General features: G+C 48.9%; 4 protein-coding genes across 4 annotated transcripts; 3 read left to right on the forward strand and 1 right to left on the reverse strand.

The window, feature by feature from the left end:
* Window positions 1-980: 980 nt before the first annotated feature.
* On the forward strand, window positions 981-3,680 carry BDBG_08983 (chitin synthase activator; the record flags this gene model as incomplete). The annotated part of the gene is made up of 5 exons (XM_002620642.1): window positions 981-1,087; window positions 1,306-2,062; window positions 2,136-2,255; window positions 2,327-3,586; window positions 3,669-3,680. 5 exons carry the CDS (start codon window positions 981-983, stop codon window positions 3,678-3,680), a joined length of 2,256 nt encoding a protein of 751 aa, XP_002620688.1.
* A 1,780-nt stretch (window positions 3,681-5,460) lies between these two features.
* BDBG_08984 (uncharacterized protein) lies at window positions 5,461-6,784 on the forward strand (the record flags this gene model as incomplete). Its single annotated transcript, XM_031723819.1, has 5 exons — window positions 5,461-5,515; window positions 5,670-5,696; window positions 6,057-6,089; window positions 6,192-6,254; window positions 6,336-6,784. The coding sequence occupies 5 exons, from the start codon at window positions 5,461-5,463 to the stop codon at window positions 6,782-6,784; spliced, it is 627 nt and encodes a 208-aa protein (XP_031581154.1).
* A 499-nt stretch (window positions 6,785-7,283) lies between these two features.
* On the forward strand, window positions 7,284-10,887 carry BDBG_08986 (spindle poison sensitivity protein Scp3). The gene is made up of 3 exons (XM_002620645.2): window positions 7,284-8,081; window positions 8,170-8,291; window positions 8,373-10,887. Exons 1-3 carry the CDS (start codon window positions 7,754-7,756, stop codon window positions 9,987-9,989), a joined length of 2,067 nt encoding a protein of 688 aa, XP_002620691.2. The 5' UTR covers window positions 7,284-7,753; the 3' UTR covers window positions 9,990-10,887.
* Window positions 10,886-14,753, reverse strand: BDBG_08987 (RSC complex subunit). The gene is made up of 5 exons (XM_031723820.1): window positions 14,235-14,753; window positions 14,001-14,163; window positions 13,840-13,908; window positions 12,467-13,750; window positions 10,886-12,380 (listed from the first exon to the last, which is right to left on the reverse strand). The coding sequence occupies exons 1-5, from the start codon at window positions 14,576-14,578 to the stop codon at window positions 11,220-11,222; spliced, it is 3,021 nt and encodes a 1,006-aa protein (XP_031581155.1). The 5' UTR covers window positions 14,579-14,753; the 3' UTR covers window positions 10,886-11,219.
* Between the last annotated feature and the right edge of the window lie 29 nt (window positions 14,754-14,782).

Below are 14,782 nucleotides of genomic sequence, written 5' to 3' on the forward strand. Positions count from 1 at the left end.
ATTTCTTTGTTTGGTTCATGCCATGCTCTATGCTTGCGTTCTCCGGAAAAATTCAAACGAGCCAGCCAGGGCAATACGAGAAGCTGAGCAGAGTTCTAGAAAGTTATAGGCAAATCAGCAGGAAATGGTAGTGACTAACCGGCTCACCCCCTAGAAGTCAGTTAGGCTTCTCAATTGGAAACCGCAGGCAGCTGAAGGCGGCCCCATGATGCGGTAATGTGTAACTTGTACAGTAGATCTAACCACAGAGCAAGCCTGTATGTATACGGAGTATATACTGCGTAGGCTTTTATTGGTTTCGTTTCTCCTCTCTGCTCTTGTTGTTTCAGTTGCTATGATTAACTATTTTTATTATTTTTAGGTTTATTCCTGTTCCTGTTCTTTCTGTTGGCGAAGTCAATCCCAATCCAGGTTGGTGAAGTACCTAATAGCGGGGTTGAGACCCGGCTGCCACGGACCACGGTATGCAGCTGCAAACGTCTGCAATAATTACCCGCCCCCGTCCGTAACTAACGACACTTCAAACCAACCATCCCCACCACGACTGCCACCGCTGCCACCACTACCACCAACCTCCATCCTTCCTCTCTCCTTCGGCCAGTCTATTATTGATTGTGCATCCCCCCCCATCAGCCTGATGAGTCCATGGACATAGCGGGCTGGATAGTAGACCATGTCCACCATTCCATTGTCTGACAGATCCACTCTCACCGATAGCAACAATAGTTACGAGAAATAATACAATAATAATAGCCTTTGGCCGTCCGAGCAGGGTTGCTTCGAATTAGCCGTTCCCACGCGAACACAGATACAACCTTCCACAGCCCACGATCGAGAGGATAACCAGCCCATGTCAAAGACCCCAGCCCAGGAGTGGCTAGTAAATCTCACTTCCCGCTACGGCCAGGCAGCGTGACAAGCCAGGGAGGATTCTTCTTATTATTAAACCCCTTGGTCCCCTCCGTCCCTCTTTTGACGCCATGTCTGCCCACCAACAGTCCTCCAATCCTCATATGGGCGCCACGTTCTACCCAGGAAATGTTGATGCTTTCCAAATGCCAGAAGTGATCTCTCCAGCGCCTCAAAGGTAATATGACTTTGTTCCACAAAATAAGAAATCAACAAAAAAGAGAATGAAGAAAAATTCATTCAAAAAACTATTCTTCCCCCCCCCCAAAAGGCTGAATATCATGCCTTCCAAAACCTAAACGGCCCCTCCTCTTAAAAGCTTCCGCGTCGACTTTTTTTTATCACCCCCCTCCCCTCGAATTTGTACTGACTAAATTTTGTTGCTGCTCTTATTAGGGTGATGCCAGAAGTCCCCGAAAACATGCAAGATAATCTCGCCCACCTTGAACAGGAAGCTTACGGCCCAAGCCGCTTGGCCAGCCAAAACGCTCAGTACGATTACCAACCACCACAACATCAGCAATTTCCAAATCGAACGTCGTCGGTCCCAAATCAAGGCTATGCGCAGGATAGCCAGTCATATTCAGACTCTTATGGCCAGGATGCCTACGGACAACCTCCGCAGTCCTTTAGCGAGACGCCCAATTTCTCTCCTTTCCCGGTTCTACGGAATCCCCCACCCAATGTCCCTCCAACCGATGATCAACGAGAAGCAAATTTGGAGAGTGGTCGCCTTGCAGTCCTCAGCTCAAATGACCCAGAAATGCAGCTCGCCTGGGCTCAGGATGCTCTCTCCTATGTCGAAGTCGCCATGCAAAATGAGATCCGCATGGCCGCCTTCCAGCCCCCTCGACCGCAAACACCACAGATTGAGCGCCAATTGAAAACAGACGCCATCAATGTCGTGTCCTTCCTGGCTGAGCAAAGTCACCCTAGAGCGTTGTTTATCAAGGCAATGTGGCTAGAATTTGGCAAATTCGGTTTCCGTGTTGACAAGAAGGAGGCTTTTCTCTGCTATTCTCAAGCTAGTGAGAAAGGGTATGCAAGGGCAGAATACCGCATGGGCATGCAGTTTGAGAATTCAGGCGAGCCTCACAAAGCGATTAAGCACTATGAGCGTGGTGTCAGCCTTGGTGACTCTGCCTCGAACTACGTAAGAATGAACCAATTTGTGGAGTGGAGGGATTTGCAATATGGCGTATACGGAAACTAACGTCTTTCTACAGAGGCTTGGAATGATGATCCTCCTGGGTCAACATGGACAACGCCAGGACTACGCTGTGGGCTTAGACCATATTCGATATGCCGCGCAAACATGCGACGAAAATGCGCCCCAGGGAGCCTACGTAAGTTTTACCTTTTGTTTCTATTCCAAAGCCCTTCCACTAACGGTTCCTTTTGCTTGATTTTTGTTTAGGTATACGGGATGCTACTGGCTCGTGAACTGCCACAGGTCGCTGTTCCAGACGAATATCTCCCGTATGATTTAAATGCTGCGAGGATTAACATCGAAAAAGCAGCGTACCACGGGTTCGCAAAAGCTCAAGTGAAAATGGGAGCTGCGTACGAGCTCTGTCAACTGGGTTGTGACTTCAACCCTGCTTTATCTCTCCATTACAATGCCCTTGCCGCACGGCAAGGCGAACCTGAGGCTGAAATGGCAATCAGCAAATGGTTCCTATGCGGGCATGAGGGGCTTTTTGAGAAAAATGACGAGATGGCGTATACATATGCAAAGCGGGCTGCCCAGAGTGGACTGGGAACCGCAGAATTCGCGCTTGGCTACTTCCATGAAATTGGAATATACGTTCCGGTAAACATCAAGGAAGCGCGGGTCTGGTATGCAAAGGCCGCGGCCAGTGGTAACAAAGATGCCAGCTCCCGGATCGACAGCATATCGCGTTCCAAAACCCTATCGAGAAAAGACCACGAGCGTGTTGCCATTGCGCGTATTAAATCGCAGTATGCTTCCCATGGACGAGCTCAACGCTTTGCGGAACCCCAGACCGCGCAGCCTGTTCAACAAGATACCCTAGAAATGCCAGACCCATCACGCATGACCATTTCTAGCAGAGACTCCATGAACCAGAGACCAGTGTCGGCGGCGCCATATCCAGACGGACCTAATCCCGGCTATGTCAACTCCCCGGGCCAGTACAGCCCGCGATCAAGCTCCGCATTCGGAATCAACCCGAACATCCGCCCCCATTCCGCCAATCACATGCAAAACCGCGTTCCGGCCACCGGGGGATCCCCTTCGTTACACGCGCAAGGCCACCGACCACAGCCAGGCACTCCGAAATTGGATATCGGCTACTCCGCGCCTCCAGAACCCTCCGGTGCCGACCGAAGAAGGCGCCTTCAACGTCCCGACCACCCACATAATAATGGGTCCATGCAGCCCATGGCACCCGGCCACAGTGGTGTTCCACATCCAGACCCTCGGGGAAGTCGTGTGCCGTCATCCTCACACTCCTCATCAGGCGGCCACTATCCTTCTCGTGGTGAATCGAAGCCGCAGATGACTTCCGCCCCTGCCTCATCGGCAGCCCGTCCTGGCCAGAAGCCCGCTCAGTCAGGCCAGCCCGCGCAGAAGCCAGTGGGCGGACTCCCTGGCAAGGGACCTAAAACCTTCGAGGAGATGGGAGTGCCACAAGGCAAGGGTGATAGCGATTGTGTAAGTAGCCTAATCATAAAGAGATTGGTTTTTCTCCAATTGTCCCAGACCCTGAGGACTTAACTGACAATTCTTTTTGCAGATCGTGATGTGATGCTCAGCTCCCTCCCCTCCACTTAACTTAGACTTGATACCTCATTTACTTTTATTTGACCCATTGTTGTTTCTACTTTCAGTTTCTCATTTCCAAAGCCGGCACAGCGATATGGAGTTTCCCTTTCATTTCGTTTCTTTTTTAAAAAATAATCATTTACCCACCCCCCGATTCCCCCTCTTCTACCTCTTCCACTTCATCCCCCCGCTTTTCTCAGTGGCCTTCCTTCCATAGCGGCGACAAGATTTGTCGTTTAGTTTCCTCGATGGATAAAGGAGGCTACCCAACCTACACGTTTCTTCTGAACCGCTTATAAGGTCCTGCTCGCTAAACCCCGCCGGCAAGACAATCGTAACTATTTGATTCATTTGAATCTAAAATATTCTCCCGCCGCCCGCGCTATCTAAGCCTTGGCCTCTTAGTGCATGTTGCCGGCAAACACCCCTTGTTCCGTTTCTTAAGTCTTTCCCCTGCCTCCTTCTCTCCCCCACAAAAACAAAAGAAATTTGACTTCCCTTTCATGTTTTTCTAAGCAAATTGTTTTTAAGACTACCCGGGCCTTTGGTTCTGCTATGGATAATTGACATTCCATTTCAATCACCTTTTTTATTGCTATGCCATCTAGTTCCCGCGTGACTACTTGCGGACAAGCAGGGAAATTATTTTCCATGAACTAACCGTTTTATACCGAAACGCTCTACAAAGAGAGAGAAAACACACGCCACTTCAATTAACTGCGCTGGACTGCTGGATAAATATTTTGGTTATTCTATTCGATGGATAGACCGGTTTGGTATTTTTTTTTAACTTTTCCCTGTCTACCCTACAGGCAAATCCCCTTTCTATGTCGTGTGCGCGCCTGTGTTTTGGGACTACTTGAATTTGTTTTCAGACAATGCCTATCTAGGTATATATATCCATTCCTATAAAACTTAGCAGGTTTCTTTTATTTATTTATTTATATTTCTTTCTTTCTTTTCCCTATGGTTTTCATTTCGTTTGCAACCTCTTCCTCATTCTCGCCTTTGAGTATCCAATACTATTTTGCTTGCCTTGCAAGCACAAGTAGCCGTGCTTAATCTAGGTGGTCCTCATATATTTCACTTTCTTTCTTCCTCTATAATATTAATGTAAGGAGAAAGCCAAGCAAACCAATATGTCTTTTCTAACTGTATATGTTCTTCTTTTTTCTACATACCTATATGCGTCAAATGTACGTATGTAGGTTGGTTTCCTTCAGTCCCCATATCCTCACTCATACCCACATTTCAGCAACAAACATCACCTGGCACGTGATACACTCCCTTTTCTTTGCCATTATGGCCATCGAGTAGGAAGAAGTTGGAGAGCCATCTTCATCTACAACTCCCATGTCTCCTTTGTCTTCTCCCCTTCTTCCCTTTACCTCGTGTCTCCCACATGCCAACTTGATATTGCGTGTAGTTCGCAGTGAACCACTGAAAACGAACACGCCCTGAGCAGTCTAAGTCCTCTTTCAGCCCCTGGAGATCGAAACTGGTTAACGTATGTCAATGCAAAACCAATCCCTAACACCTTTGTCCTCTTCTTCCCGCTACCCATTTGATAAATCCCGTGTCTCGCGCGCGTTCATGAGGTTGGGATAATGGGTACTATTTGTAACTCCTGGATATATGTCCTGCGCGCTATATTGCCAACCATCTCCGCATGCTGCTGACGCTCCCCCACGAGGCGGGTGGTTAAGATACGCCACACATATACGTACAGGCTCAGCAATACCGTCTTATCCCATCTCAGAAACATGGCGCCACGCAAAGAGAAAAGTGATAAAGAGAGTAAGGAAAAGGGAGAAGATGGTGAGTAAATCTATGTTGTCCTCTTCTTTCATTCTTCCTAGGTTCATCCTTCATGTATGCCATTAGCGCCTTAATGCTTACCTCCCTTTTCTCCCTTTTTCCTTCACACTATCACACCGAGGATGTACTTGAGATAATTAACGATGTTCAATAGGAGCAACGATGATTTTAGAGTACCTTCGTGAGTTCTTGTCTCTGGAGGCGCGAGGAGCAAGCAAAGATAGCATATTTCCTTTTAATTTGCCTTTCTGCGTGCGCTATTCTATTGCTCTCAGAGCTGGTTACATTTTTACGGCTTTCTATTCGAGGTTGAAGTAAAAGCTAATATTGCTTGATGGTCGGGGTTGCTGTTATTGGATAGGTCAGCAGAAGTAGGTGTACATACATGCCTCCCTTCCCCATTGTCCATTGACCCTTTTACCATTTTCCGCTATGAAAGTAAACGGGCTGACACTCGATCGATAGTCGGCCTTATTCAGTGAGTGGACACGAAACTAGCTGTTATTTGGTCTGCTTTTCTAACCTTGATGGCAACCCTAAGGCGATCGACATCACTGCCAATTTGCACAACAAGGTGAGCAAAGGTATTGTCTAGTCCTATCGGGATAATCCGTGTAATTTTGTATTGGGATAGGGACTTAATTTTGTTAACTGGGAATAATCTTGGTGGGAATAGCATATACCGTCAAGGCATTGAAAGAGATGCACGAGCGGAAGGAAATCGAAGCACGTGTTGCTGGTATGTCCATATATGTAATTCATATGTTGAAAAGAAGACCTTTTGAGTTTTCTTGGAAGTTAATATCCCTTCCCCTTCCAGGCAAACAAATCGTCTACCACGCCCTCCAAGACGGCCCCTCAGACTCCACCCCAGCACAACTTTCCGCACTTGACAGCGAACTAACCAACCTTCGCGCACAAATCGCCTCAACAAAACAATACGAGAAAGCCCTCCGTGCGGAACTGGCAGCCCTCAGCGCACGTGTACCTACAGACGAACTACGAGAAATCGTATGCAGGCTGGACCGGGAAAAGGAAGAGGTATTAGGTCGTCTTGCGCCGTTGAGGGATGGGAGGGTTGCGACGAGAGTGCTTTCAGTGGAAGAGCAAGAGAGAGTAGATGGGGAGTGGAGGATGTGGAAGGGCAGGGCTGTGGGGAGGAAGAGGATTTGTAGGGAGGTGTGGGAGAGGTGTTCGGAGGTGCTGCCAGAAGGGATTAAGAAAAGCGAGGAATTGTGGGAGACTCTGGGACTGGAGGGGAGGTTGTAAAGGACGGGGCGCGTGAATCATAGCAGCGCCAGGTGCTATATATCTACGGTATTGTGGAGAGAGCCGTTCCAGCAGCTTATCTGGCCGAGAGCTGGCTGGCCACATAGCATATATATTCCATGTCAAGTTCAATACGGATGGATTGGGCGGATAACCACACGGCTAGACCCTGTAATAGACTTCATCTTTTAAAGCTACTTCCCATTCCTGGGATTTGGGCTCGTGTGTCTTCAATTGTGTCTAATCGTGTTTTGACGCCATACCACCCACCACCGCAGCTGACTTACACCCGGCGGGATCATGTGCGAGAGAACAGGCAAGGGGAAGAGTGAAGAGCTGATCAGATGGACTGTACTCGTGGCGGAGGGATGACTGGATTGTGCGGTTTGTATGAAGATGCATCTCGCCGTGCCTACATATATCCTCCGTATTTACCGAGTACGCTGCGTACTGTTGGTTAAATAAGTTAATTGTAGTTATGTAGTTCAATAGTTACAGTAAAAGCTCAATTCCACGTCCTCAAATAGCGCAACAACCAGCGCAGCATCATTTGAGTAGTTATATCTCTGCTGCTCTTCCGTTCTGCATACGGGAATGAATTCCCTTCTCCATCCATCTCTGTCTGCTCTAAGACGCTCTACGGGTGTCTTACACACAGCTGGGGGCGTTTGCGTTGGCCATCCACAGCCTAACGAAGTTAACTTATAAGTTAAATAATATATGTACCCCACCATCGCCAATCTCCAACCCAAACCTTGGGCAAAGCCTAAGCAATAAATCTCTGCCTCCAAAACACCCCCCAAAAAAAGAGAGAGAAAACCTTTCGCCGTTTTCTCGCTTTTTCGCCTTCGTCTGCCACTTCACCGTCCAACTCCTATTTCGACCCCCACGACTGCAGCCTCCTCTTCCCTCCTGCCTACCGCTGGTCTTCTGCAGCTCGTCCTCATTCTCCGCCCCATCCGAAGTGCCATGCAGCAGCACCCTCAGCAGCATCAGCATCAGCATCAGCATCAGCAACCGCCGCAACAACAACAACAACAACAACAACAACAACAAAAACAACCTCTACATCCCCACCCACGAGACCAGCTACTATACCCGCTATCTCACCCCCCAGACGGCGGCGCTCCTCCTCCTCGCCCGTCGCAGTCTCGAATGGCAAACGACCTACGAAACCAAGTCCCACTACCCGTACCGTCGGGTCCTCCAGCACATATGCATAACGGCCATGTCCGCAATATGTCAGGTCTCCCGCCTTTCGACCTAGCCCGCAGTCCTCCGAGTGCAACCAGCAAGAGTACATTTCGCCCTATATCATTCCCTTTTTCCCATATTCTATTGTTGGTTTTAGCATTTATGGCCTGGCTAATGCATCTCGCACTCAGATACGAAACATGTCCCTTGCAAATTCTTCCGGCAAGGAGCCTGTCAAGCTGGCCCCGCCTGTCCTTTCCTCCACTCTACAGATTCCACCGTTGATTCCGCCCCATGCAAATATTTCACAAAGGTATTTCCACCTATGCGCCTATCTGCTTTGTACAGTGCAAGATAAAAAAATAACAAAAAAATTCTAATGCGTGGAATATAGGGAAACTGCAAATTTGGTGCAAAGTGCGCACTAGCGCATATCCTGCCCGACGGGCGGCGCGTTAACAGACCAAACCTACCTATGGGAATGAGTGGCGGCCATCTCAATCTAGGTGGCCGTGTCAACCCTACCCCCTACCACACCCAAGACTCAGCCCTTGCAAATTCCCTACTCTCTCAACAACAACGGGTAAATGGTCACCCCTCGCGATACTCCTACCCGTACCCGGGCCAGGAAGAGATATATGGCCAACCACAGCAAGGACCTGGTCAATACGATGGTGGTATCCCAACAATAGATGCAGGCCTCGTGTCTGATACAGGTTCCAAGTACGGCTCCCCCATCGAAGAACCGAGACTCCCAATGTCGCCAATTGGCCGTACAGCTCTCGATGCACCTCTGCCCGCCTCTTTTGATAGCCAGGGGATATCATACATGGCGCGACATGGCCCTGTGGCAGCTTCTCTTCCCTCCAAATTCGGCCTCGATCTATCCTCTCCCCCTTCTCAGCGGGCGGGTCCCCCTTCAGACATCGTTCGCAATCTTCACGATACTGCATTTGGATTGGATTCGCGGAAGCCATCAAACCTCGGCTCCTCGCCACCCGTCTTCCATGACGAGGGATCGGCCCCCCGACTGATGCATTCGCGACGTGTGGCAAGACCCAAGATCCTCTCAGCAAGTCTCCCGCGCCCAACCGCCTTGAGTGACTGGGATGATAGCTTCACTCTGGAAGAGGACTACCTACCGACAAACCTCCATGACGACGTGCTGACCCCGCAGGAGAGGATGAGACGACTGTCACGGACGGAGCAGGACAACAGCAGCAGCAGCAGGGATTTCAGTGGCCTGGGCATGCCCGGAACAGGGTCCAGCAAAGTGGGGTCGCCACTAGCATCCAGTCCATCACGATTCGGTGCAATATTCGCCAAACAGCGACAGAGGAAGGAGGAGGAAGGACAGGCCGTCGGCCTAGGACACGTTGGTTCTCCGCTTCGCGAATCCTCTCTGAATTTCCACGCCGCGAGCCCAAATCCCAATCTACGCCCCATCGGCAGCCGTCCCAGCTCTGGAGACGTCTCTCCCTTCATCGCCAGCCCTTCCCGCCAACCTTCCATGTCCATGATCTCGCAACAACTCAGCAGCACTTCACTACATCCCAGCTCAGCCCGGCATGGCTCTTCAGCTGGTGTTGGTGGCAGCGGCTTTGGCGCTGGCTCTGGGCGTCTCGACCGCACCGTTTCTTCCCCCATCAGCACGAGCAGGATCGACGAAGAACAAAGCGATCTTGTGTTTTCCATGGAAGAAGAGGAAAATAATAAGCGGAATAGCGTCGTTTGGAGTTCGAATACTAATACTAATAATAACAACAATGATAGTAATACCAGCGCCACCGGTGGGAATAATAGTGGTAATATCAATAATAAGCCTTCGACGACTAAGGCGACGGATGATGCCTCAACGGCGCCTGGTGGAACAGGAGTCCAGTCACAACGGCAGCAAAAGGAGAACACGGCCACCGCGACGGCAATACAGGGTCAAAAGGAGAGTGGTGGTGCGAAAGGGAAGACACTTCTAAAGGAAATGGAGTCGCTCTATGGTGGGGGGCGGGCGTAAAAAAAAAAAAAAAAAAAAAAAAATTGGGTTCCATCTTATGTTTCCTTTCTTAATTTATCACACACCTCATTCTCGTCTTGATTTTTGTTTCCTGGTCTTTTATATATCTTATATATCTTATTATTATCATCATTATTATTATTCTAACCTTCGCTGTTTTCCCATTCAATATTTATAATTTCAAACTGTTCTCATTCTTGAAAGTTTGTTTTATATATATATCCACATCTGCCTCCCTCCTTCACTTCCGCTTGATTTCCTTTCCTTGTTTCTCTTACCATTTGTCGTTTTTCTATATATTATATCACACTTATCTATCTCAAGCCTTTACTCCTATTCTACTGCCATTTCATTCCCCATTGTATCTAAAACTGGAAGAAAAAATTGGAAAAATGGGTCAGAAAAACGGAAGCTACATTCAAGATTGACCAGGAGTCATGTCTTCGCAGAAGAGCTCTCTCTTACACTCCCATACAAACTCCCTTTCTTTCAACTTTATACCCTTTATCTCACAATATGTCTCGCCATATATATTCATTCACCACATGCCCCTGAGCACCCCTGAACCTCCCTGAGTATTTATTCGCGAAACCTCTCTCTGCATGTTGTCTTTATTTACAGACATACATGCACATACATGCACACATTGAGCTCTGCATTGATGTACATGTACATGTATGTGTTTAGTTGTTATTCTCAACACTCAATATTTTAGGCACCATCAATCCCCTGGCCATTCAGCTGTTCAAGTGATATATATTCATAGATTCATCAAACTAATGCGAAGCCCTCTTCCCTGTGTTGAGATTTTCATCTTCATGTTTTCCATTATCATTCAGAGAAGGAAACGAATTGGTAACTTGAAGAAGCGGTGGGATGGGGGGTAGGCAACCCTATACAGGTTACACTATGCTTCAACTTAACCCTAGAAGCTAAATTCCTATTCGTTAACTTTCAATCTTGGTTTCCATTTCTATTTCCTTATCTACCTAGATATGTTATACAAGAATAAGAAAATAAGCCCCCCGCTCCAAAGCCGAAGCCCAGCTAAAAGCCAAATAGCCGGAAGTTTAGAAAATTCAAATAATAAAAAGATACAAATAGAAGAAATACAGTCAGAAAGATAAAACAACCGGGGTGCGAAATCACTAAGACAAGAACCATATGACATCGTACACATACGAGAGCCCTTCCCTTTCAAAGAGAGAGCTGACATCATAAATCACACGTCTAAACGTCTAAACCACCCCCTCCAGCCCTAAGACTAACTATGGGCACTACGCTTACAGGCTCCTCAATATCTAACTTCCCCGTCGCCGCATCCGCCTTCGCTTTCTCCTTCAAGATGCTCATATACCTCTCATCATCTGCCTCTTTAATCTTCATAACATCCTCCTCTCCGTAACGCATTCGATACCAATCCCGATCAGCCTGCTTCATTTGCGCAACAGTTGCCATTAGCGCGAGCTCGGAGAGCGTTTTCCAATCGGCTGTCGCGAGGCTTTCGTTATTATCAGTACTACATGCGTCGGTACCGGTAGTGGTTGTGGAGGTGGTCATCTTCAACCGCTTTGCTTCTCTCTCCTGCTCCATTTTCTCCCTCTCCGCCCTCCTCTTCTCAATGAGCTTCGCCCTCTCCTTCTTCGCTGCCAGATAGCGCAGTGAATGTCCTAACCCCGTCTGCTCCGCTGGCGGGACGACGTCTAGCGGTGGGGTCGTGAAAAATAGTACGCGCCCTTTCTCATCGCAGTGAAATTGTCGTCGGATTTCTTCCGGGATAGCCGCGTTGGCATTATCGCTTAATATGAACGTTTCAACTGGTCGGGGTGCGTTTGGGTTGTAAACGTTGGCTGGGATGACGGGATGCGGCTGAGATTGCGGCTGGGGTAGTAGTTGTGATTGTTGCTGGAAGTGGGGTTGAGGGATGGGCTGGGGATGGGGATGATAGCGGCTGGCTTGGTATGAAGGGAAGTTGTGCGGGGCTGAGTAGGGTTGTGGTGGCAGGGGTTGTTGGTAGATTGGGGTGGATTGTGGGGCCTGGGTTGCAAACGGGGGTCCTGGGCGGTGATTAAGGTTGCCTGCCGGGTAGACCGGGGCGGCAGCTGTTGGGGCTGCAGATTGAGGGGGGAATGGTTGTTGCATGCGCGTTAGTGTGATGGGCGGTTGGGGACTCAGGGCGGCTGGCGGGGCATGGGGAGTTGGTTGGCCGGGTGAGCGAGAGGGTAGGGAGGGTAAGGGACTGGCGCTCATGCGGTAATCGCCTGTGCTGTCCATACTCTGGCGGGTCGGAGCACGATTTATAGATATTTGACGCTGGGGTGCGACGGGTGCGACCGGGGGCGCAGGAAGTTGTGGAGGCGGTGATGGGGTGGGCTCTGGAGGTGGGGATTCCTAAATTATAGAAATATGTGTCAGTCAATGTTGCTGTTTACTTACGTACGGCTGATACGTGAGAAAGATGTAAAGTGATGGCTTACGTTCTCCTCTCTTGGTCGGCGGTGTACTGCACCCACAATCGGTGGCGCATTCTCTGCACCCCAAGTCGGTTTAGGTACATCATCTGTTTCCTTCGCATCCTCCTTGAGCAAGTGCTTTATCGGGCTAGGTATCTTTTTGATCTTCCGAGGCGCGTCGAAAAGATCCATCTCGTAATCCTTTTCTCTAACTTCGTCTGGCAGACAACTAGCCCAGGTCTTGATCTTGTTGAGTTTATGTTTCTCCTCATTGTATCGTGCTTCACAAACATAAACTTGTTTGTCTGGCGCCAGCCCTCGTGGCCTCCCACGGTTGTAACGGGTGAAGAACATGACGAAACATCGATCAACAACTTCCCCGATTCGGTGATCTCGGTATTGGCCAGTTTTCACGACTTCGTTAGGGTAAAAGTGCTTCTCATACTGGTGAACTGTCTGTTCAGGACGGTAGTACCAGCAGGCATTAACCCATTTCTGACCCTCCGCATCTTGCCACGTTCGGTAAATCTGGGCAACTATCGGCTTTGTTACATCGTTCGGGTTTTGAATATGGACCCAGTCCCCAACCTTCCAAAGTTCGCCCTTATGTAAGATACCATTAGGCAAAGGCAGTCGTCCATCCTCCATCAGATACTCGCTGTCCGGCTTTTTCTTCTCCTGGTCAGCTAACTTACGTGCCTCCGACTGCAAAGCAGCAGCATCCCTGTATATTTGGCTATCCACCTGGTTATACGCCTTGGCGTTGTTAAACATGAGGTCCATATCCTTCATAAAGTGGTCAACCGAATTGTACTTCTTCCTCTTAGATTTCCTTTTAATGAGATCGATCGCCATGGGGTCCTTGATCTCCGAGAAATAATCAGGATAGGCAGCCTTGTCAGGTAACCGCTCGAAATGGCGAACCTTTAGCTGGCCCGAGGAATCCTTGAACTTGCGTATCCCCTTCAAAACAGCCTTGATTCGCGCTTCCATCGGCGTATCAACGCGAGGCGGGCGACCACGCTTTTTTCGTAGCTCGGGGTCGTTAATTTTGTTTGGGTCATCTTTAGCACCACTTTCTCGTTTGGAGGATCCACGTGTTGGTCGTTTCCGTCTGCGGCGGCCGGCTTCATCATCTGAATCCTCAGCCTCATCATCTTCCTCGTCCTCATCCTCTTCTTCCTCCTCATCTTCCTCGACTGGAAGAGGGTCTGCGTCGGGGATTTCTCCCAGGTCTGGAAATTCGGCTGTCTCTGAAGAAATTATCCCTTGCTCGACGAGTTTGCCGAACTCAGAAATAAACACATCCTAATTTTTTGTAAAGAAAACACATTATTAGACTTTTGCTAATACTCAATGTTTATGCACAGATAGTTGGGTATAATGAAGTGACAAACCTTGATGACTAGCGCATCTTCGTATGCTTGGGATTTAGGGCGATTATATGTCTGCGCGTTGTGGGGAATCTAGATAGAAAGCGCGCCGGAATATAAGGACAGTCTGTTCCTGGAACTCTAGCAGTAAAAGTAGACGGGAAGTCATGGCACAGAATACTTACCAATGCACAATCTCTTACAAACTCGGCAAAATCAGTGTAGGATTTATTCTTGATTTTTTGCTTTAGTACGCTCAGTGCCATAGGTTCTTTGATGACATCGTAGTAGTCCGGGACATTACGTTTGTTGACGCTGCGATGGAAAAGGCGCGAGGGGTCGTATCCACTATTTAATATTTTTAGTTTAGTATTCGACGACTAAAACCATGATAGGAACGGAGCGGGCGCATATCATACTCCGGTTCGCGATAGTCATAGATCGCTAGGACAATATCGAACATAGCTCTCCATTGTTCATCGGTTACCCGGTTCTCAGGGTTACTGCCTTCATTTTGTTTAGAATCTTCTGGCGTTGCCTTCGACGGTTGTGGTGTCTCAGGAAGCTCGGGGGTTTGAGAAGGTTGTGGCGGTTGTTCCGGCTGCTCGGTGGGTTGGTTGGCCTGTTCTGAGAGTTGCTGGATGAGACTACCGCCCTGCTGGGTTTCAGTCTCAGTTCCAGTCCTAGTCTCAGGCGCGGGGACCGGGGTGGAGGCGGAGGTAGAGGCGGGCTGAAGCTCTGGTCCGGCGCTCTCCTCTGTCATGGCGAGAAGTGACGATCAATCAATTTTGGCTGAGTGCAAGGGAGACGTGAATTGTAGAAAGCGGGTGGTATAATCGCTGGAGGAGTAGGAAGTACCGCAATCGAGCATCACAGCTAGCAACGCGTGCGTGGTATCTCCTTGTTGGTGACAGTGATGCTCCTGTCCAGCCCAGAAAGAATACTAATCGGAGGATAAATGTTCTTC

This window comes from Blastomyces gilchristii (genome assembly GCF_000003855.2).
Source record: "Blastomyces gilchristii SLH14081 genomic scaffold supercont1.32, whole genome shotgun sequence".
Classification (NCBI taxonomy): Eukaryota; Fungi; Ascomycota; class Eurotiomycetes; order Onygenales; family Ajellomycetaceae; genus Blastomyces; species Blastomyces gilchristii.

Excerpts from the sequence above, each read along its gene's own strand:
- BDBG_08986 (XM_002620645.2), top strand. The coding sequence starts at position 7,754 with ATGCAGCAGCACCCTCAGCAGCATCAGCATCAGCATCAGCATCAGCAA. Across the intron at positions 8,082-8,169 it reads TCCGAGTGCAACCAGCAAGA|ATACGAAACATGTCCCTTGC; the intron begins GTACATTTCGCC and ends TCTCGCACTCAG. Across the intron at positions 8,292-8,372 it reads CATGCAAATATTTCACAAAG|GGAAACTGCAAATTTGGTGC; the intron begins GTATTTCCACCT and ends CGTGGAATATAG.
- BDBG_08987 (XM_031723820.1), bottom strand. The coding sequence starts at position 14,578 with ATGACAGAGGAGAGCGCCGGACCAGAGCTTCAGCCCGCCTCTACCTCC. Across the intron at positions 14,164-14,234 it reads TATGACTATCGCGAACCGGA|TGGATACGACCCCTCGCGCC; the intron begins GTATGATATGCG and ends AATATTAAATAG. Across the intron at positions 13,751-13,839 it reads AAGATGCGCTAGTCATCAAG|GATGTGTTTATTTCTGAGTT; the intron begins GTTTGTCACTTC and ends ACAAAAAATTAG.